The following is a 22726-nucleotide window of genomic DNA, read 5'->3' as shown; positions in this document are numbered from 1 at the left end:
TCCTAAGCGCTATGCAAATTAATCAGATTTTGTTAAATTAAAACTTTTATTAATTAAACCAAATTAAACCAAAAATTAATTAAATTAATTAAAATTAAACCAAATTAAATTGAATTAAACCAAAAAAAGTGTGTGGGGACGTCAGTTAGCATGGTCGCTATCATGTCCCAAATTTTTAAGTCAAAATATTGATTATTAAAGAAAAAAAAGCCGTCGGAACCTAAAACTGGTAAAATCGACAATTTTCTAAGTATCGCATGCCCTTAAATGCTGAGCCCATTCTCAAAAGAAATTCTTGGATATTTCAGATCTAGTCAGAAATACTCGCGTGGAAACTCACAATTCATGAATGAAATTCGCGTTTCTCCCGCTTTCGTGGATAGAGTCGCGATCTCTTGGAATTTCGTAGAAGCTCTCGTATACCGACAGAGAAGGTTAAAAATATAACCTCATAAAATCGACGTGGTCCCGGAAAGTTTTTATCACGAGATAGTCACAATTTTTGGAATTAACATTCATCGAATCTGCTGAGGGTCCAGAAGAAATAACCAATGGGAATGAGACAAAAAAAAGATGGCTTACCTTGGTGGGGCAAAAATTTGCGTGTCGAGCATTCTCCTTCTTCAACTGTGGCGGCGGTGCCCTTTAATTTTGACTCAAATTTTCCTAAATTATCAAAAATGGGGGCACTTTCAACTGGAATTTTTACTTTTAGGGAATAAAGGGCTTTTACTGGGTCAAATTTATCACCTCGCGCGTCCAAACTTTCGTCCGATGAAGATCGCTCTTCTTCGTCCGCCATTTTTAGGTATTTCAGGTTTAGCGGGGGAAATCCAAAATATCTGCAAGCCGGGGGCCAAACAATAATTACAATTACATAGAACGAGACTTTATTTTTTTTAAAACTTGAGAAAAAAAAATAATTTATAAACCTAAATATATTTGTATATTATGTTTTATTTTTGATAAGCATAAATAATAAAATCGATCATTTTTCTTTATGCCGATTTTATTATTTAAAAGTATAGCTTCAGAAAAATAAAGATAGCTTCAGAAAAATAAAGAATAATATCCAAATGTACTTATTGTGAAAAATAATTTTTTCTACGTTAATTATCAAAATCAAGTTTTGTCCCATGTCATTTGTATTATTGCTTAGACCTCGGCCTGCAGACATCTTGCCAGGTGACGTCACAACATGAAATACCGAAAAGAAAGATTTAAAAACCGCGCAATTCAAATTTTGAAAATGATCTCATGAGAAAAAAAACAGGAAAATCTGGAATTAAATTTATGTTTTCTAACTAAAAATTTAACTATAAAATTTGTTTGAAAAATTAACATTTTCAGTTGAAAGTTTGTGTCTTTTTGTGGAAATTAATCGTCTTGGTCGAAAATTCGTCTTTTTTGTTGCAGATTCTGCTATTCTTGTTAAGAATTATTCATTTTAGCTCGAAATTTTTTTTGTATGGTTTAAAATTAAACTATTCCAGGTGAAGATTCATAATTTTATTTAAAGATTAATCGCTTTGAAAATGTGACTACTTTTTTTTTATTTTATTTTTTTTAAGAATATTTGGTTTAATTGAAATTGTAACTATTCCAATTGCGTGTTCCCTAATTTTAGTTTAATATTCGTCTCACAATTTTTTGTTGAAAAATGATATTTTTTAATTGAAAATTCATCTTTTTTGTGAAAACTAATCTTTTTGGTTTGAAATCCATCTCTTTGGTTGCACATTTATTTTTTGGTAAAAAATTATATTTTTGAATTGAAAATTGACATTTTTAAGTAGAAAATTAATCTTCTTGTTTGTCGTTTTATCTTTTTGGTTAAAAATTCAAGTAGTCGAGTTGAAGATTCATCATTTAAGTGGAAAACTCATCGCTTTTGTCAAAATATTTCTTGTTGTTGTGGAAAATAATTTTCTTTAACTGTAAATTTTTCCATTCTATTCTTGGTTTGGAAAATGAGTTTTTTCGTTCTAAGTCCAACGATTTGGTTAAAAGTTGATTTTTATTAATCAAAATTCAACTATTTGGTTAAACATTAATTTATCTTCTTGAGAATGTAATATTTTTACTTGAAAATTTGTATTTGGAAATCGCAAATAGTGCGGACTTGAATTTACTAAAGAAAAATCGAATGCATAATGAACGTTGTCGAATGATGAATAAATGTACATATCAGCGAATAAATCGAATAAAGCTGTTTACAAACGGAAAATTCTTTAATAATTAAATAATCGATGAAATGACAAAGGCAGTGTCTTTGTGAACCGAAAAAGTCCGGCTATTGTTGCCGAAATTTCGGTGCAAATAGTTTTTTTGCAGCTTCAGCAATTCGTACTGAATAAATTCTCAATCGTGTAATGCCCAACTTTAAAGATTTATAAAAAAAAGCCAGAAAAAAATTAAAATGATTTGCCAAGATCTTATAAAAGAGAAGGTAAAAGTGTTGACCAGCAGGTTGGAATGAGTTCGTTGGCATCAGCTGAACATCTAATTATGGTCGATGGCTGGATTCTTACAAATCCATCAGACCATCAGATAAGAGAAAAGCAACAGCAGAAGAAGAAGATGCAAATAGTTAAATAGACCTATTCTAATGTATGTAATAGTAGCAGGTGGCTATAAAATTAGCAATCTGGCATTTTCATGAAAGTGAAAACATCGAGTGAGAACTTTCTTTCAGCTACAGGTTGCTTCGCTTCCTGAGCTGCATTTCTATGCAGCTTCTACTAGCCTTTACGTAATCGCCAACCGAGAAAGAAAGTTTCTACCGTGGGGAGGTTAACATCCTCTCATCTATTTAAATATATCGCTTATTAGCCGAGAACCAGTTTCTGTGCATTCCACCAAAATTTAGAAAAACACTCAAACGCAACTGACACACTACCGTTCGCTAATGATCCAGGACTTTCGAAACGATCACAGTTTTTTTTTATTAATTCAATAAATTTTGTTTAAAATTTTATTTTTTGGTTATCTCATTTATCCCGTATTCTTGAAAAATTCCTTTTTTTCTCTTTCTATTTAAATGTAGTAATCAAAAAATTCGATATTTGAATTACGCGGGGAATTTAGGGCCCCAAAGTTCCGAGAGGCGGCGCTGAAAACAGTGGAGGCCAGTCGTTTGAATCGTTTTTGAAAAAATCCCTATTTTTTAAATTTAGTAAAATCGCTAATTAAATTTTTAGCAGTTATAATAATTCTTTAACAATTGAAAATTGAATTCAATAAAAAACAAATTTTTTATGAAATATCTGAACAGTCAAACTAAAAATATTATATTTTAACCACAACGGATAACTGTTTAACCGAATGTTTGGATTGACAACGAATGAATTAAATTTTCAACCAAATAAACCAAAATTTGATTGAAAATTGTGAATTTTTAAACAAACATATATGTAATAGTACACTTTCAAAAAAAATTAACCGCAACCTAGATGGTTGGATTTTTAACCAGAAATAATTTTTCCAGCAAAATAGTTTAATTTTTCAGTGAAACAAATAATCTTTAAATATAATATTTTAAGAAATTGATAACATTCACGTGTTGATAAAAAAGTAAATATTTAACAATACAGTTAAATTTGCAATCGAAAAGATAAGCTTTTAACTGAATCTTCAAATACGGAAAAGTTTTCAATAAATAAATTTTTACAAATTTTTTTAAATTTTCTACTAAAATAGTGCAATTTTAAACCCTAGAAGACGAGATTTCAGCATAACCGTTGAATTTACTATGTAAAAATTTGACTTCTTAACAAAATTGTTGAATTTTCAAAAAAATATTTAAATTTTCATCTAAATAATAAAATATAATAAATATAAATGAATTTATTTATTGGGTTCAATCAAAATGTTCAAAAAAATTGCTAAATCCTCAACGGTAGAAAACTTTCAAATCGAGGAAAAATTTTCGATTAAGAGTTTTAAAAAATTTCTACCCCATTTTCTAATTTTCTACAAAAACAGTGGACTTTAAAAATCCAAGACACGATTTTTGCCAATAAAACACTTAAAGTTCCTACCAAACAATTTGACTATTTTAAAAAATTGTTAAATTTTCAACAAAATTATTAAATAATAAAGTAAAGAATAAAAATTCGAACTTTTCAACCAAATATAATCAGATTTTTGTATTGACTTTTATCAAAATTAAGAACAAAATAGGTTAATCTTTAATAATAGACAAATTTTCAATAACAAAAAATGTCAATAAAGTATTTTTTTAATTCCAACCAAATTGTTAAATTTTCAACCTAAAATTTCCAACCTAAAATTTCCAACCTATTTTCAACCTATAATTTTCAACAGAACTTTAGAATTTTCTACCCTAGACTTTTTAAACATATATAATTAGATGTTTTTATCGAGTTCTGTCAATTAAAGTCGCATTTATCTAGAAAAGGAGAAAAAGAAGAAAATTCAATATTCTGCATTTGAAAACTTAAAACAATGGAAAATTACAATATTCTTCAATTTTCATCAGTCAAATTTTCAAATTTTCAAAATTCAAGATAAAAGTTAATTCTGTGCAAAACACATGTTTAAAAAATGTTCGATTCACATAAATTCACATGAGAATTTATAAAATAAACATTTTAATTAATACAAAACACTGAAAAAAGTAGATGTTTTTAAAAACGGGGCTCAATTGATAAATAATAATTTCTTTTATTGAAATAATTTTAATAAATTCCAAGTTAATGAAAATGAAAATTGTACGATTCAAAATTCGGTCTCTTTCGTGCATTGCTTTCAGCGCCGCCACTCGGATCCTTCCGGCTCGAGATTTCCCGCACAATTCAAATAAAATCATATATTTTCACAAGCTTTGATTCATTTATGTTTGATCTACATTTGCAATTATTTTAACATTGAAAGTATCTGAATTATTTAATAACAAATTATGAATATTTAATGAAAAATGTATTATTATTTGTTTTAGGAAAGGAACGAAGAATCTATAAAATAGAGGCGAGAGGGGTACAAAAAAAAAGAAAAAGGGCACTTGGGAGATTTGGTGGAGTATTTGAATGTTAGAAGGCGCGGGGGTGGCTAAAAAGGCCCCGTCGCAGGGTACGGGTCCCGATGCCGGTCCCCGTATCGCAAACCCTCACGTTGACCTCCACCCTCGTACCCAAGGAGGAGTCAAACATGCCCTTCATAGACGACGAATTACTCTGGTGCCCTGACAACGACGGAAAAATGGTCGATTTAACCCAATGCCTTCAGGTTTGTTTATTTTCATTTATGTTATAGATATCACTTTTTTTCTAAATTATCTATATTTCTAAAATCGTGAAATTAATTTTCATGAAATTTGGTGAAAATATAGCATTATATAAGAGTTATCTCGTGCCCAAAGGAGTTTCTTAATTGGTCAAAATTACGAGAGTTATGCCATGTTACATTTAGTCATTACATTTTTTAATTTATCGATATTTCTTAAACCGTAAAACAGATTTGAATGAAACTTTGTGAAATTATAGTGTTATATAAGACTCATATTGTGCCTAAAGGATTTTAAAAATTTTTTTAAATTACGGCAGTTACGCTATGTTGAATTTTATCATCACATTTTCTGAATGATCGATATTTGTAAAACCATAAATTGAATATTAATGAAACTTTGTGAAATTATAGTATTATATAAGAGTCATCTCGTGCCCAAAGGATTTTTTTGAATTTTCAAAATTACGAGAGTTATGCTATCTTAAATTTAGGCATCACATTTTTTAAATTATTGATATTTATAAAACCGTAAATTGAATATTAATGAAACTTGGTGAAATTATAGTATTATACAAGAGTCATCTCGTGCCCAAAGGATTTTTTTGAATTTTCAAAATTACGAGAGTTATGCCATCTTAAATTTAGGCATCACATTTTTTAAATTATTGATATTTCTATAACCGTAAAACAGATTTTAATCAAACTTGGTGCAATTATAGTATTATATAAGCGTCATCTCGTGCCCAAAGGATTTTCTTAAATTTTCAAAATTACGAGAGTTATGCCATCTTAAATTTAGGCATCACATTTTTTAAATTATTGATATTTCTAAAACCGTAAAATAGATTTAAATGAAACTTGGAGAAATTATAGTGTTATATAAGAGTCATATTGCGCCCTACAGATTTTCTTAATTTTTCAAAATTACGAGAGTTATGCCATGTTAAATTTAGGCATCACATTTTTTAAATTATTGATATTTATAAAACCATAAATAGAATTATAATGAAACTTTGTGAACATATATTATTATTTAAGAGACATCTTGTACTAAAAGGATTTTCAAAAATTTTAATATTTACGGAAGTTACGCCATGCTGAATTTCGTCATCACATTTTTTGAATTATCGATATTTCTAAAACCGTAAAATGAATTTTATTGTTATTTGGTGATAATATAGAGTTATATAAGAGGCATCTTCTGCTCAAAGGATTTTTTTTAATTTTCAAAATTACGGGAGTTACGTTATGTTGAGTTTCAACAGATCACAGTTATTGCTGCAAATATTACCAACAAAAGAGTATAAAAAAAGTTTTGATTTAACTATTCGTTCATAACGTCAACATTTTAAAAAAATTGTATGATATTAAGTCGTATACTCTTTTCTATAATACCTCAAAGTGTCATTAAAATTCGTTTTACTGTTTTAGACATAAAGAAAATTAAAAGAAAAATGTAATGCCAAAATTTACAATGTCATAAATCCTTTAATTTTCAAAAAAAAAATTTAATCCTTTAGGCACGAAATGTCTCTTTTATAACATTATAATTTCGCCAAATTTCGTTAAAATTAAAATTAAAATTAAAATTAATTTCACTTTAATTTTAGTTAAATTTTCTATTTAATTTAATTTATTAAAACTTATTCTAAATCATATCTATTTCTTGAATTTTTATTTCAATTGAAAGGAACAACTACTTTTCAATTATAGAATTATTTATTCTAAATATAACAACTGTGACTTATCTCACATAACTTTTCTTTTTTTCCTTTTAATACTCTGACAAAATGTTTTCACTGAAAGATTTCCATCTAGACCTTGAAATTTCTTTACATATACTTATATGTTCATGTTTCAGAAAATGATATTCCCAAGGACGTGAAACTGCTTGTTATAGTACTGGTTTCAGCCTAGGTTAATTTATACTAATTAATGATGCATCTGAAAACAGTTTATTTATTTTATTGTTTAAATATGAGTTCAATTTCGTTTAAATTCAAATTTTATTCTCTTTCTTCTATTCTCCTCTTTTTCCCTTTTCTAAAGAATTTCTCTTTTTTTTCTCCTATTTTCAAGAAAATTCCACTTTTTCGCTTAAATGCGAAATTAATTAATAGAACCCATTAGAAATGCAACTAGTTTTTTTAGCATTCTTTTATTTAGTTTAAAATTTAATTAATTTGTTGAAAATTCTTCTATTTAATTAAAACTTTTTAATACTATGTTCAACATTTTTTTTCAAAAATTCTTCCTTTTGGATTGAAAATGAACTTTCTTGGTGAAGATTTAACTGTATTCTAAAGTATCCTTTTTTTTCTTTGAAAATTCAAATCTTTCGTTTTTGGTTTAACTTTAATCTCTTTTTTTAACATTCGTCCATTTGGTTGAAAATTCGTATTTTTGGCTTAAAAATTCAACTATTTAAATAAAAATGCATCTTTTTTAGTCGCAAAATGAAGTGTTTTGTAAAACATTCCATTTGTCGGTTTGAAAACTCAACTTTCTTCAAAAAAAATTCGTCTTTTTTTTCTTAAACATTTTTTTTTATTAGATTTTTTAATTGAGATTTTTTCTAAACTGAGAATGTCATTACTTATATTTTTAATTTAATTTGATTAGGAAATTTAATTTTTTATTTGAAAATTCACATATTTATCTTCTTGATTAAAAAATCAACAATTTTGTTCAAATCCTAATTATTTTATTAAAAATTCACCTTTTTGGTTTAAAATTTAACTTTTTTGTTGCAAAGTTGTCCTTTCTATATAAATATCCTTTCGGATGGAAAATTAATTTTTCTCAGTCAAAAACTCATCTTCTTGGATTTATTAAAATTTTTTTTTTAGAAAAGTCGTCTATCTTTATTGAAAATTCATTTTTCGTGATTGAAAGTGAAATTTTTTGTTACAAATTCAACTGATTGTATGTTGCAATTTGTTAAAAATTAAATTGAACTATTTTTGATGTCAAATTTAACTATTTTGATTTCAAATTGAAATAATTTTGGTTAAATTATCAACTATTATATTTTTCGTTGAGAATTCATCTTTTTGATTGGAAATTTAACTACTTGTATAAACGTTGAAGTCGTTTGCTAAAAATTCATATTTTTTTCTAATATTTAATTATTTTTTTAAAAAATTCTCCCTTATACTACAGAATTAATTTTTTTTTTGTTAAAAGTGCAACTTTATGACTAAAACTTAATCTGTTTTTGCAGTTTCTCTTTTGCATGAAAGTTTCATTTTTTGGCTAAAAATTAATTCTTTTTTTTTTTAATTCCAAAATTTGTTTGAAAATTCATCTTTCGAGTCGAAAACTTATTTTTCTTTAACTCTTTATTGTGGTTTAAAATATTTTTGCAATGTTTTTACAATGTCAAATGCCGAATTTGAGCTCGAAAGCGTAACTCTTTCATTGAAAATTTTTTGTTGGTAAATTGTTTTGTTTTAAATTGGTTGAAAATTTATATACACTGTTAATTGTTAAAATTAAAATTAAAATATGTTAAACTTGTTAAATAACTTGGTAAAAATTTAATTTTTAGTTTTTTGTTTTAAATTTTTATTTTTTGTTGATAATTAGTCGCTTTTAGATGAAATATCAACTGTTATATTTTTCCCTGGAGACTTCATCATTTGTAGATGGAAATTTGATCTTTTTTTAGCAAAAAAAAGGTAATATTTCTAGGTTGAAAATTAACTTTTTTTTTAAATTCGCCTGTAGAGGTTAAAAATTTAACTTTCTTATTAAAAATTCACCTTTTTGAGTTGAAAATTCAACTACATATTTGGTTTTTGGTTAAGGTTTAATTTAACTTTTTAATTCGAATATTTGGTTAAATATACATCTTTGTAGATTGAAAGCTCAACTTTTCTATTTCAAAATATAATTGTCTTTTAAAAAATTCGCTTTTTGTCTTTAAAATTCAAGTATTTCGTTTTTGGTTCAAGTTAAATATTTTTTTTTTTGAAAATTTAATTCTTAAGTTAAAATTTGTTTGAAAATTCGTCTCTTTTGCTTGAAGGATTAACTTTTTGGTTAAAAATGAATTTTTTTGTTTAAATATTAAATTATTTGTTTTTGAAAATTCATCTTTTGGGTCGAAAGTTTATTTTTCTTTAACTCAATATTTTGGTTTACAAAATTTTCATAATGTAAATTTTTTGTTCTAAATTAGTTACAAATTTATATACATTGTTAATTGTTCAAATTAAAATTAAAATATGTTAAACTTGTTAAATAAATTGGTAAAAATTTAATTTTTGTTTTTTTGTTTTAAAATTTTATTTTTTATTGAAAATTCGACGCTTTTAGTTGAAATATCAACTGTTATATTTTTTCCTGGAGACTTCATCGTTTGTAGATGGAAATTTGATCTTTTTTAGCAAAAAAGGTAATATTTCTAGCTTGAAAATGAACTTTTTTTTGAAAATTCGCCTGTAGTGGTTAAAAATTTAAATTTCTTATTAAAAATTCATCTCTTTGAGTTAAAAATTCAACTACATATTTGGTTTTTGGTTAAGGTTTAGTCTTACTTTTTCATTCGAATATTTGGTTGAAAATATATCTTCGTAGATTGAAAGTTCAACTTTTCAAGTTAAAAATTGAACTGTATTTTAAAAAATCCTCTTTTTGGCTTTAAATTTCAAGTATTTAGTTTTTTGTTAAAGTTTAATTTTTCGTTTCAAAAATTCAATTATTAAGTTAAAATTTTGTTGAAAATCGTCTCTTTTGTTTGAAACCTTAACTTTATGATTAAAAATTAATTTTTTGTTTGAAAATTCAAATGAAGCCTTTAAAATTGAGTTCCGTATGGTACCTAAGTTACTTTTATTTCAAAGAAGAATTTTTTCCCCTACTTTCGTAAAAAAGCACCCTATTTCTTCTCTTTTGGGGTGTCACGTCTGTAAATTAGGAATCAATTTAACATAAAATTTGAATAAATAAAAATGTTTATTGAATTCACTTGTTTATTTCACTTTTATTTTTAATGATTTTATAGTAAAATATAAGTGAATATTGATGTTACAAACTTGCTCTTCTCTTCTGAGGAAGAAAAAAAAACCCATTATGCCACATAAAATATAAATATTTTTGTAGGAGAGCAATACGGGGCAGCCTGTCGAATTTTCGGCGGTGGAGTTCAGTGCCCTCGTTGGGGTTCCAGCAGCTCCAACTGGTTCCTCGGAGGAAGGTGAAGGAATGTCGGGAGTCAATGGTGAGGAACCTTTCGACACCCTAGACACTTTTCTTCGAGAATTACAAGCCGATTTGGCAGAAGCCAGTCAACCCACCTCAACCACGACCCCCGCGTCGTTATCCTATAGGCGGCAAAGGTACAACATTGCCGCAGCCAATCCCCTTTTAGCAGGTAAACAATTCTCCATTAATATTAATTGCATCCCAAAAGAAAGCGGACAGAATCATCATTAAAAGTAAACAAATTATTGGCTATTATTCGCTCAAAAACAATATTTCATTTACTTAAATTTGAAATTCCCGCTCAAATCTCTATTACCGACGAATGGTAATTTGCATTTTTTTCAGAAAAATTAGCCACTCCGACATCGCAAGCGTCGCAAACTTCCATTCCTTACGCGACGAGGGCGGAAATCAAGACGGAAAACATCCATATGGAAACGAGTAAAGGTAGGTATTTATTTTCTTAAAATTATCAAGGTTTCTTCCTTACCGACTGTAGATACATACTTTTTTATTTCAGTTTAAACGTCCATTAAAATCAGTATTCAAAAATATGTACATTTGAAAGCTTTTAATTTAACCATTTTTTCATTCGAAAAATTATATAACTATTTGAAATTTGTTTATTATTTGAATTTCAATATATTAAATTTACAAGTATAACAATTTTCAAAATTGTTACTCTTAGGATTTCTTTTCCCTTTTTATTTGCAAAATTCATTTTTCCAAGTAGAGAATTTGTTTACTTTTTTTCATTTACCCCCTTTCAGGTCGATTTTTTTGTCGCAATTTCAATATAATTTTTAGAATCCTAAAGGGATTTTGAAAATATTAAAAATACCTTTTTTATAATCTTGAAATCTTGAAACTCAAAGTTTCTAAAGTATTTAGGTTTTCAATTTCAAACTGTCCAATTTGTATTATTTGGATTTTAAACTATTATATTTGCATGGATCCTAAATATGTAACATTTTACTAATACTTATTAATTAGTAAAATTTAACAAAAAAATTCGTTTTTTGATTAGAAAAATTTACTTTCCAAACTGAGAAATTGTTTACTTTTTATATTTTTATTTTTTGAGATCCAAAAATTCTTGAGTTTTTAAAGTTTCTCCCTTTCCACCTGAAAAAATTGTTTTCTCTTCAAGTTTTCCCCTTCCAATTCAAAAAATTATGTACACTTTGAATTAAATTTAAAAAAATTTTAATTCAAATAAATTTAAATTCAAAATTCAAAATTTGAAGTCAAAAAATTAAAATTTAAATAAATTAAAAATTTTTTTAATGAATTTGATTAATCCTTGAGGAAATTTTTAAATCTTAAAAATAAATTTTTTCCAATATTGTAGTCGTTAAATTTAGAATTTCTCACTTCTTATAATGGTTTTTAGATTCCTATTGTTCAATTATTGTTATTTAAATTTTAAACTATTGAATTGGCAAGGATTGTAATTATGAAAATTTTCACCATTAATTATTAATTTAATAATTAACGTTTTTTAATTATCAAAATTTACTTTTCAATTTGAAAAAGTCTTAATTTTTTCAATTTTTTCATTTTGAAGTCGAAAAATTATGGACTCTTTAAATTTCCACCCTTTCCAACTAAAAAATCGTTTTCTCTTCGAGTTATCTCGTCTTTTAATTCGAAAAATTATTTAAAATTGTAAATAAATTTGGTTAATCTTTAAGAAAATTTTTAAATCTTGAAAATTATTTTTTTTTTAATTTTGTAGTCTTCAAATTTAGAATTTCTCATCTATTAATGGTTTTTAAATTCCTATTGTCCAATTATTATTATTTAAATTTTAAACTATAAAATTTGCAAGGATTTTAATTATAAAAACTCTTACCATATATTAATAATTTGTTAATTACATTTTCTTAATTAGCAAAATTTACTTTCCAAGTTGAGAAATTTCAAAATCTTGAAAATAATTTTGTTTAAATTATGTAGTCTTCAAACTTAGAATTTCTCAGCTATAAGTGGTTTTTAGATTCCTATTGACCAATTTTTATTATTTGAAAATGAAACTATTAAATTTATAAAGATTTTCAATATGAAAATCTTGACCAATAAGACTTTAATTTTTTTAATTGGAAAGATTTTCTTTTTCAAGTCGAGAAATTATTTACTTTTCAAGTTTTTTCTTCTTGAATTCGAAAAATGCATGACCTTTTAAATTTCCCCCCTTTTCAGATAAAAAATGATTTTCTTTTCAAGTTTCCCCCCATGTAATTCGAAAAATAATGGACAGTGTGAATTACATTTAGAAATCTTCAAGGAAATTTAAAAATCTTAAACATTTTTTTTTTAATTTTGTACGCGTTAAACAGAAATTTTTCCAAAAGAATACCATTTATAAAAATTTTAAATATTAGCCTTTCAATTTTTTTAAATGGAAAAATTTGCTTTTCCAAGTAGAGGAATTGTTTACTTTCAACATTTTCTTTCTTTCCAGCAAAAATATACTCTTTTAAGGTAAAAAATTATTCTTTTTTCTCCATTTTTTCTCTTTCAAGTCGAAAAATTCTTGTTTTTTAAATAAATTTTCGCTCTTGTCCGCTAAAAAATCATTCCCATTTAATTTTTCTTCCCTTTTCAAATCAAAAAATTATGCGCAATGTGAATTAGATTGAATAAAGCATGAAAATTACATTTTTTGAATTTGTATAGGCTTCAAACTCAAAATTTCTCAAGTATTAATGTTTTTAATTTCAAATTATCCAATTTTTTTATATCAGAATTTCAAATAATTAAATTTACATAAGTATTAATTAAGAAAATGTTAACAATAAGTCTTCCTTTTTCTCAATTGCAACATTTTCTCGCTTAAGTCGAAAAATTAGCTGCTTTTGAATTTCTCAACATATTCAAGTAATGCGGGCATTCTAGTTATTTCTAAAAGAATCGATAATTGAAATCTGAATTTAGAAATGAATGTCAAAGCTTCCAAGTTCACATGATAAATTTAAGATAAGAAAGGAATTGAAATTCTTCCAAGAGATATATTGACTGTCGGTAAGATACCTGCATGACCGACACAAGGTACATCATGTAAGTCTCCCTTACCGGCATGTTAACTACTGTCGGTAAGTAGGCTTCTGCCTTATCCATTGTGGTGCTCTTACCTGCCAAAGATAAAGCAGATTTCGATGTTATTGATCGTTGTTAATTGATTTGTGGATGAGCGGGAATTGTCGGTCCTGTTATGAAGTTTGAAAGATAAACCGGCCAAGGCCCCGTAAATCGCGAGCAGACATCCGCATTGGCAATAATTGCGTGTTCACCGATGTACTTGAAAAATATATACAAAGGCACGCACAGCTCGCGCTCACACACAATCGAGCGTCTTATAACTTATACTCGTGGCCCAATTCTTACAATTTACAACCGTGTCGTAACAGTCTCTGTCTTATTTGCAATTTTGCTCCCTCACACTTATTATTTTTCATTGCTTTTTTATTCACTTCTTATCAATCTAATCCAATTATTTATTATTTCTTTATTTAAATCGAAGGTGCATTGCAAAGTAAGATAATTGAAGTTTTTGGATTTCAATGTTAAGTTGGAAGTATCGAAAATTGGTAGTTTCCGAAATTGGGCCCATCAAAACTGGAATCAAAATATTGTTCTTTTATTTATTTTTAAATATTGTTATCATTTGTTTTTTGCATAAAATTGGGACCAGCATAACTAGTAAGGAGCTTCAATTAAATTATTAAACGGATTATCCAAATATTTTTATTTAATTTTATCATTTTTTTCATTTTTTCATTTTGAAGTCGAAAAATTCTGGACTTTTTAAATTTCCTCCCTTTCCAAATGAAAGATTTGTTTTCTCTTTAAGTTTTTCCCCTCCCAATTCGGAAAATTATGTATATTAATATTTCATTTAAATTTGAGTAATCTTTAAGGAAATTTCAAATCTTGAAAATTAATTTTTTTCAAATTTTTTCTTCAAACTTCGAATTTTTTAACTATCAATGGTTTTTAGATTGTTTTTAGATTAAATTGGGAGTATTAAAAATTGGTAGTTTCCGCCATTGGGCCCATCAAAACTGGAATCAAAATATTGTTCTTTCATTTATTTAAAAATATTATTATTATTTTTCTTTTGTATAAAATTGGGGCCATCATAAATAGTAAGGGGCTTTACTTAAACTATTTAACGGAGTATCAAAATATTTTCATTTTATTTTATTTGAATTATTTTTTTCTTTTTAATTCCAGGTGCATTGCAGAATAAGATGAAACAAAGACAGTATATTTTAAAGTTAAATTTGGACGATTAAAAGTTGTAAGTTTCCAAAATTGAGACCATCTTAGCTGAAATCAAAATATTTCAGTTCAATTTAATTTTATTGAAATACATGTTTTTATTCTAGTTATAATGGTCCCAAATTTGTAGAACAAAATACTTTTAATTCTATCAACTTAAATTCAAAATATACTAACATTAATCGTCTTATTTTGCAATATCCCTTCAATTTAAATAAAGAAATAAGCATTTAATTTGATTCAACGATTCCTTTTATTTAAAAAATTTTGTTTGCAACATTTCCTTTTCCAAATAAAAAAAATGGTTTGGTTTTTAAATTTTCTCCATTTCCAAATGAAAAAATCGTTTTCTCTTTAAGTTTCTCCCCTTTCATGTCGGAAAATTATGTAAAATTTTATTTAAATTTAATAAATTTTTAAGGAAATTTCAAAGTCTGGAAAATTCATTTTTTAAAATTTTGTTTCTTTCAAACTTCGAATTTCTTAACTATTAATGGTTTTTAGATTATTATTTAGATTTTTTAGATTAAGTTGGGAGTTATAAAACTTGGTAGTTTTTAAAATTGGGCCCATTAAAACTGGAATCAATATATTGTTTTTTAATTTATTTTAAAATATTTTTATTATTTTTTGTATAAAATTGGGACCATCATAAATATAGCAAGGGTCTTTACTTAAATTATGTAACAGCTTAACAAAATATTTTCATTTAATTTAATTTAAATTATTTTTTCTTTTTAATTCGAGGTGCATTTGAAAATAATATGATTCAAATCAATAGATTTCAAAGTTAAATTGCGAGCATTAAAAGTTAAAATTTTTCAAATTGAGACCATCATAACTAGAATAAAAATAGTTTTATCAGAATGAGTATTGTATCTTTTTTAAATGCAGAATCTATCGTATTGGAATTTCCGTATAATTTTATTTTGATATTACATCTCTAATATTTGAATTCAAAATTATTTAATTTGCCAGAAAATCAATATGAAAATTTAAACTACTAGGATTTCACTTTTTTAAATCGAAAAATTTACGTTCTTAAGTAGAAAAATTGTTTACTTTTTAAATTTGTCCCTTTTCCAGAAAAGTTTATTTTTCTAAGTCGAAAAATTCACTAGCTTTTAAAATTTTCCTTTTTACAGTCGAAAAATTCTTCACTTTTCAAATTTCCCTCAATTCTGGGTGATATTTTTTTCCTTTTATGTTTCACCCTATTCTACTCGATAAATGATATAAAATTTCAAATAAATCATAAAGGAAATTTCAATATTTAAAAAATTCATTTATTTTTTTAATTTTCTAGTTTTCAAATTTCTTGACATTTAATCTATTTTAATCTGTACAATTTTTAATATATAATTTCAAATTATTGAATTTGTAAGAACATAAATTGTGAACTTTTTGAATACAAGGTTTTCAATTGAAAAGAAATTTACTTTCCATACAGAAAAATTGATCACTTTTTAAATTTGGTCCTTTTCCAGCCAAATTTACTTTTCCAAGTCGAAAAATTGATTGCCTTTAAAAATTTTTTCTCTTCAAAGTCAAAAAATTCAACTTAATTTTATTATAGATTAATTTTATCATTATTTGATGCAATTAATAATATTTTTCAATGTACCTGCGATTTGAATAAAGAAATTATAATTTAATTTTTTTTATTATAATGATTACTGGATATGAATTTTTATTCCTAGTGAAGTCACTAGTTATACTAGTAAATGAAATAAGATTTAAAAAAATAAATTAAATAATAATATATTGCATATGAAAATTATGGCCTAGAGTTTATCTTCTGACTTATAATTTATAATTAAAGTATCACCTACAGAGAGGAGATTTATTATTTATAATCTGAAATTACTGCTAGAATTATACGTTATATGTCTTAAGGACTTAAGTGGAATTATATTGATTTCCAAACCAGTGATTAATATAAATGTACAATCGAAAATTGAAACCTTGCGGATGGCAATGAATATTATAAAATGGACTGAGCAATTAAAGCAATAAATCTTAAAGCAATTAAATTTTCTATTTGGCTTAAAAATGTTTTCAACTTGCAGATTATAACATTTATTTTTTTTTAATTTTAGGAAATTCAGATCAAAAGGATTAAAAATCAATTCTATTTTATTTCAATGATTAATATTTAATTCATATTAATTATAAATTAATAATTATATATTTGAATTATTAATTTCATTATTAGATTTATAAATGTATATAAACAAGATTTATAAATTATTTAATAATTATAATAATAATATTTTAATTATTTAAATAAAATCTTATTGGGCGACTGAAAGATCCCGAAAAATAAAATTCCCGACAATGTTAAATTCCCGAATAATAAAATTGACGAAAATTGTATGGTTTAACCGTGTTATAAAATTCCCGAATAATAAACTTTCAAACAGTTTATAAGATTGTTGAATTTGAAAATTCCCAAATGATAAAATTCCCGACAGAAAGTTGCCGAATCTTAAGATATTCGAATTAGAAAATTCCCGAATTTAAATAATTAAACAATTTTTTTAATATCATTTATTTATTAAAAAATATAATATATAAATATTTAAAAAAATTATTTTAAGTTTGTAAGTTTCTAAAATTATTTTTCGAATTTAAATGAATTGAAAAAATATAAATTTCTGTGTAAATTTTATGTTTAGTTATTGTTTTTTTAAATTTCCAGAATAATCTTAGAAACTTTAAACATTGAAAATAATGTTTTTCTTAGAAAAATAATCGATTATTGTATTTTTATTAAATAAATAATATTTATTACAAAAATTTTTGATTGTTCACATTCGGGAATTTTCTAGTTCAGATATTTTATATTTCGGCAATTTTCTGTCAGAAATTTTATTATTTGCGAATTTTTTAATTCGGTAATATTATTAACCATTCGGGAATTATATTATTCGGGGATGTTATTATTCGTTAATTTTATTTTTCGCTAATTTTACAGTGTCGGGTATTTTATTTTTCGGAATTTTTCAGTCTGAAGCAGATTAAAAAAAATGTTGTATTTAATTATATAGTGCATTATTTCACTAATTGTCATTTAAATTATGAATGAAATAAACTAAAAATAAGATAGAAGTGATAATAGGAAAATGATTAATTCTAGAAGTAGAAACCGTAACACCTGTTTTCCTGAGAAAATGAAGGGGTCCGGAGATCTATTTCAGAGAGGTCGGGGCACGAGGGGAATTTTATATGTAGATATACTCGCATTTGTGTGTGTGTGTTTGGGTCAGGGTAAGAAGGGTATGGCGACAAGTGCAACGGACAGAAAGACAGACAGCTGGATGCAGCAGAGGGTATAAAATGATTTCCTATGGGTCACGTTTACTCGTCACGCGTGGATCAGATGCACAATTTTATGCCTCACCCCACAAATAAGTCAGGGAAATGACTCATCTACCTCAAACACAAAAAAAAAATTATATTCAAAACAGGTAGAAAAATTGACCGCCCTTTTGAGGCCGCCCCAGGTCACCCTATAATTTGCTATATCTTTTTGGGTCGCTTGTGCTATTTTAAAATCGACCGCCCCCTTTTTAGGTCACCCTAAATTTGACCGCTCAGTTTTCGGTGTCCCTAGGCCACACTAAAGTTGTCCGCACTTTTTAGGCCGCTCTAGGTCACCCTAAAATTTGCTATATCTTTTTAGGTCGCCTGTGCTATTCTTAAATTGACCGCCCCTTTTTTAGGCCACCCTAAATTTTACCGCTCAGTTTTAGGTGTCCCTAGGCCACCCTAAAGTTGTCCGCCCGTTTTTAGGTTGTCTAAGGCCACAATAAACCAACCTTTTTAGTCCACCCTAAAACTTGCCACTCTTTTTAGTATTCCCTATAAGATGAGACGCCCTTTTAGGCCGCTCTAGGCCACCCTTCATTTTTCCGTCCTCTTTGATTTTCTATTACTATTTTTTTGGATTGCAAAGTTGACAATAAAAAGAGACAATACGAGTGAAAGCAGGCTTGATTTGTAACAATAAAAAAGACTTTTCTAGGCCACCTTACAATTGGCCGCCCTTTTTAATTTGTTATGACAATAATGATTTTCCATTGGAAAGTTAACATTCAAAAAAAGATAATGCGAGTGAAAACAGGCGTGATTTTTCCAATGAAAAAGGCCGCCCTAGGCGACCCTGAAATTGGTGCCCTTTTTATTTTTTATTACTAGTTTTTTTTTCGATCGAAAGGTTGAAAAGAAAAAAAATACAATACAAGTAAAAAACGACGTTTTTGTATTAGTAAAAAAATGTCAAAGACGCCGTGCTTCCCCTACAAATTTGCCGAAAATGATTTTGCTGCAAAGTGTAAACGGAGCATGAAAACGATAGTTAAATGGACTTTAAAACGTTGTTGAGACGCTCTGTTTACTTTAAGTGCGTCCAAACTCGAAATCCAAGGATCGATTATGCCGAGCACGCAAACTCGAGATTGACGTGAGAATTCAGAGAGATTGTTCCGCACTCTACCCACAAGGCGAAATTGACACAATAGAGATGAATGCTTCTTTATTTTTGTGCCCCCCCCCCCCATCGTTGCAAGATTTCGTTTTACCTGAAAAAACAATATTTTTGTAAATTTTCAATAAAATCGTTAATATTATGCGTATCCGATTGTGAAAACAAATTTTTCTTCAGAATAATTGAAACAATAGAAATTAATAATGACTTTTTAAATTCCACCCCTGTAAGTCCCTTTTATAGGGTCCTAGAAAATTCCTATAAGTGAATAAAGAGTTATCGAGTATTGGTGAAGATTATTCTTTTTGTTGAGATTTCTTTCTTGCACAAATTGGTTTTAATAACAAAAATTTAACTTTCAAATGATATTTTGACGCTTATAAAATTTTTTAAAATAATTTATTATTGTTTATGACCATCTTGTCTTGAAATAAACCTAGATAATTGCGTTTTTTTCCTACATTTTTCATTATTTGTTCGACATTTCAGGTATGAGGAGACAATAATTTATAAAAAAATTTTAAAAATTGTTTAAACGATTTATTGTTTATAACGTTATTTTTTTAATTAACCTGCAAAGTTGCGGCTTTTTTTACATTCTTCAACTTTACATCAACTCTTCAGTTTTTTTTCAGACAAAAATGTTCACTTGCTCTCAGTCAAAACGTATGTTTTTTTGCACAAATAAATATTTTTCTTTTTATTTAAAACGATTTTCTTCTGATTAATGGTATTTTTGATCATCTACCACTGATGACTCGCTTGTGAAAAACTCTACTTTTTACAATTTTTCAAGATTGTAACGCTTATTTCTAACTTCACATGTAAAATTATTTAGATTTAACATTCCAACACTTGTTTTTATTACAAAAGTTGCTTTTGTCTTAAATTCTCAACACTTGAGTTTTCAACTTTCAAAAATTCCACTTTTGAAAAATTCAGAAAATTGAATATTTAACAGTTACAAATTCAGATGGTGAATTTTTAAAAGAAAAGTTTAAAAACTGTGTTTTCAATTTTATTTACACAGCAAAAGAAGGATTTTCAAATTATGAACATTCATTTTTTTCAAATTTTTAACTGTTCAATTTTCAACTGTTGAAAATTTAAGAAAATTGACATTCAAAGTATTGAAAATCGAAGAAAGTTAAAAATTTATTTGATTTAACTGTTCTAAATTGAAGGAAATTCAACTGCTCGAAGTTAGAGTAAAATGAATATTTAACTATTAAAAATGAATTTTTTATCATTAATTTTTTATTTTTCAACAGTTGAAAATTAAAAATCGCATTTTCAACTATAGAAAATTCAACAGTTAATAGTTATAGAAAATTGAATTTTTAACTGTACAGAAAATCGAAGAAAATTCAACTATTGAAAGCTTAAATAAATTGAAAATTCAACTGTTGAATATTCATGTTTTTTTAAATTTCAACAGTTGAATATTGAAAATCGAACTTTTAAATGTAGAAAATTTAACTGTTAAAAGTTGAAGAAAATTGAAAACTTAATTTTTAACTGTTGAAAACTAAAGTAAATTCAATTGCTGAAAATTGAACGAAATTGAACATTCAACTGTTAAAAACTAGTTCTTTAATTTTCTTTAATTTCCAACAGTTGAAAATTGAAAATCAAATTTTCAATTGTCAAAAATTCAACTGCTAAAAAGTGAAGCAAACTGAAAATTCAACAGTTTAAAATTAAATTTTCTTCAATTTAGAACAGCTAATAATTTGAAAAGAGAATTTATAAAATTTAAAAAAAAAATCAACTCTAATCATCTCTTCGCGATTGTTAATTTTTCTCTGAGATAAAAATTTTTTGATTCAAAGAAATAGTTTTTTTTTCAATGAAAATTTTCCTTCAAGTCAAAAAATATATTATTTTATACAAGGAGATGATCAGAATTTAGAGTTTTCAAATATCATAAATGACCCATTTAAGAATCCATTGGATGTCTACTAATTGATATATGGGCGCCTGAGATCCTAGATATTAGGTAATCGGCTTCCTTATAGTGCCGCAGACGGACCGTTGAAAGTGAGTTTAAGGTGGCCAGTTAACTTGTCTCTCACCATATGTGCGCATCTAATATAGATATATACTTTTTTTTCTTTGCATAGCATCAAATTTAGTCAAAATTCTTCAATTTAAATATTTTTAAATTATAAAATATAAAAAGTTATATATAATAAGCAATTTTTGTATTATAATTAAAAAAATTTTTTTTTAGAAAATTATGTGAGAGTATGAGTGTCAGACAAGAGAAGAGTGTCTACGCTCTTGTATATATATGGGTGACAGATAGCACAGGTACGTGGAGTGTTGACATTTTCTGCAAACGGGTCAGGGTCCCTACTGTTTTTATCTCTAACCGCCCTAGGGCAAATTCGCGCGCTATCGATCCGACCCTCTTTAATTATGCATATTATATAATCATTATCATTTTTTTCTTCCGCTCAAAATTTCGTCAATGAAATGAGATATTTGGAAATTAGAAAGTTCTTTTAAAATGCTTCACACTCCTAAAATGGAGCTTTGCTCTTTAATTCAAAGAAATTCCTAATCGTCTTACATCTCCTACCAATCTTGTTGCTCTTTTTCAATTTGCATTGTTTTTGTCATTGAAAAAAGACTTTTTTTCTACTACTTTTCCTGCCGAGCCTCCTACGCGTCTACAGTCATTAAATTCAGAAATATTCAAACTGATATTATTTGCATAAGAATGATATTATCGTAAATTTAATTATTGAACTGCACTCGCATCATAAAACAGCTCATTTGGAACCATTGAACGACTTTTATTTGAAACATTTTTTTTAACAGTCAGAGGGCAAAACATCCCAAAAAACTGGGGTTTTCGACCTGCTTTTTCAAGCGTCGACTTTCTCCTGTTTCCAGAACGAGGTAAACGTTTAAAAAAATTTGAAAAGTTTCTAGATATTCCTTCAACATTCTTTATGCAATACATTTTTCGAGATTCTGAAATATGCAGCACTTCAATTTTTATGGGAATTTATTTACAATTTCTCCACATATCTCCACATGCACAGTTTTGTAATGCGAGTGCAGTTCGATAAAAGTGATAGAAAAAAGTAACCTTTCGATGTCAAAAGTATTCTAGAGCTACCTTCACTCACATTTATTAAACGGTCAACACCCTTGTAGAAATTTCCCCGGTTGGCCCTAATACAACAAGGTTTCTAGTCGGATCCCGGCCGGGCTACCCCTGGCTGGGTTTCATGGAGAGGAACCGGGCGGAAGCCGGTCGGGCTACATTTTTCTCGAATCACGTAGTCTAGGGCCGGCCGGTTACTGGCCGAGCCAACCCTGGTTATATCCCATGGTCGGGAGCCGGCTGATCAGTGAAACAAAAATGAGCTTTTTTAAATTCTTTTAAAAAAAAAAACATTAAATTTTTTCGAATAATTTAACATTTTAAATTAAACTGTTATCGATTCTGCTATGTGCAACAACAGAAATGATACAATTTTTATA

The 22726-nt window shown here is 26.8% G+C and overlaps 2 protein-coding genes across 6 annotated transcripts in view; one reads left to right on the top strand and one right to left on the bottom strand.

The window, feature by feature from the left end:
- The window catches only part of LOC117179334 (U7 snRNA-associated Sm-like protein LSm11), a 50090-nt gene extending 49288 nt beyond the window's left edge, over positions 1 to 802 (bottom strand). The window contains exon 1 of the mRNA XM_033371008.1: positions 583 to 802. Coding sequence (XP_033226899.1) covers positions 583 to 802 — 220 coding nt within the window. The remainder of the gene's footprint in view (positions 1 to 582) is intronic.
- LOC117179332 (ecdysone-induced protein 74EF) overlaps positions 1 to 22726 on the top strand; it is a 348553-nt gene that overhangs the window by 191954 nt on the left and 133873 nt on the right. For 3 of the 5 annotated variants that reach the window (XM_033371003.1, XM_033371005.1, XM_033371002.1), the window contains 3 exons: positions 4961 to 5247; positions 10354 to 10624; positions 10801 to 10902. In XM_033371003.1, coding sequence (XP_033226894.1) covers positions 5104 to 5247; positions 10354 to 10624; positions 10801 to 10902 — 517 coding nt within the window. In that variant the 5' untranslated portion in view covers positions 4961 to 5103. The remainder of the gene's footprint in view (positions 1 to 4960; positions 5248 to 10353; positions 10625 to 10800; positions 10903 to 22726) is intronic. The other 2 variants (XM_033371006.1, XM_033371004.1) reach the window with 1 other exon arrangement.

This window comes from Belonocnema kinseyi, chromosome 9 (assembly GCF_010883055.1).
Source record: "Belonocnema kinseyi isolate 2016_QV_RU_SX_M_011 chromosome 9, B_treatae_v1, whole genome shotgun sequence".
NCBI lineage: Eukaryota > Metazoa > Arthropoda > Insecta > Hymenoptera > Cynipidae > Belonocnema > Belonocnema kinseyi.
Note: the sequence above shows the minus strand (reverse complement) of the source record. Positions and strands in the feature narration are given on the sequence as shown.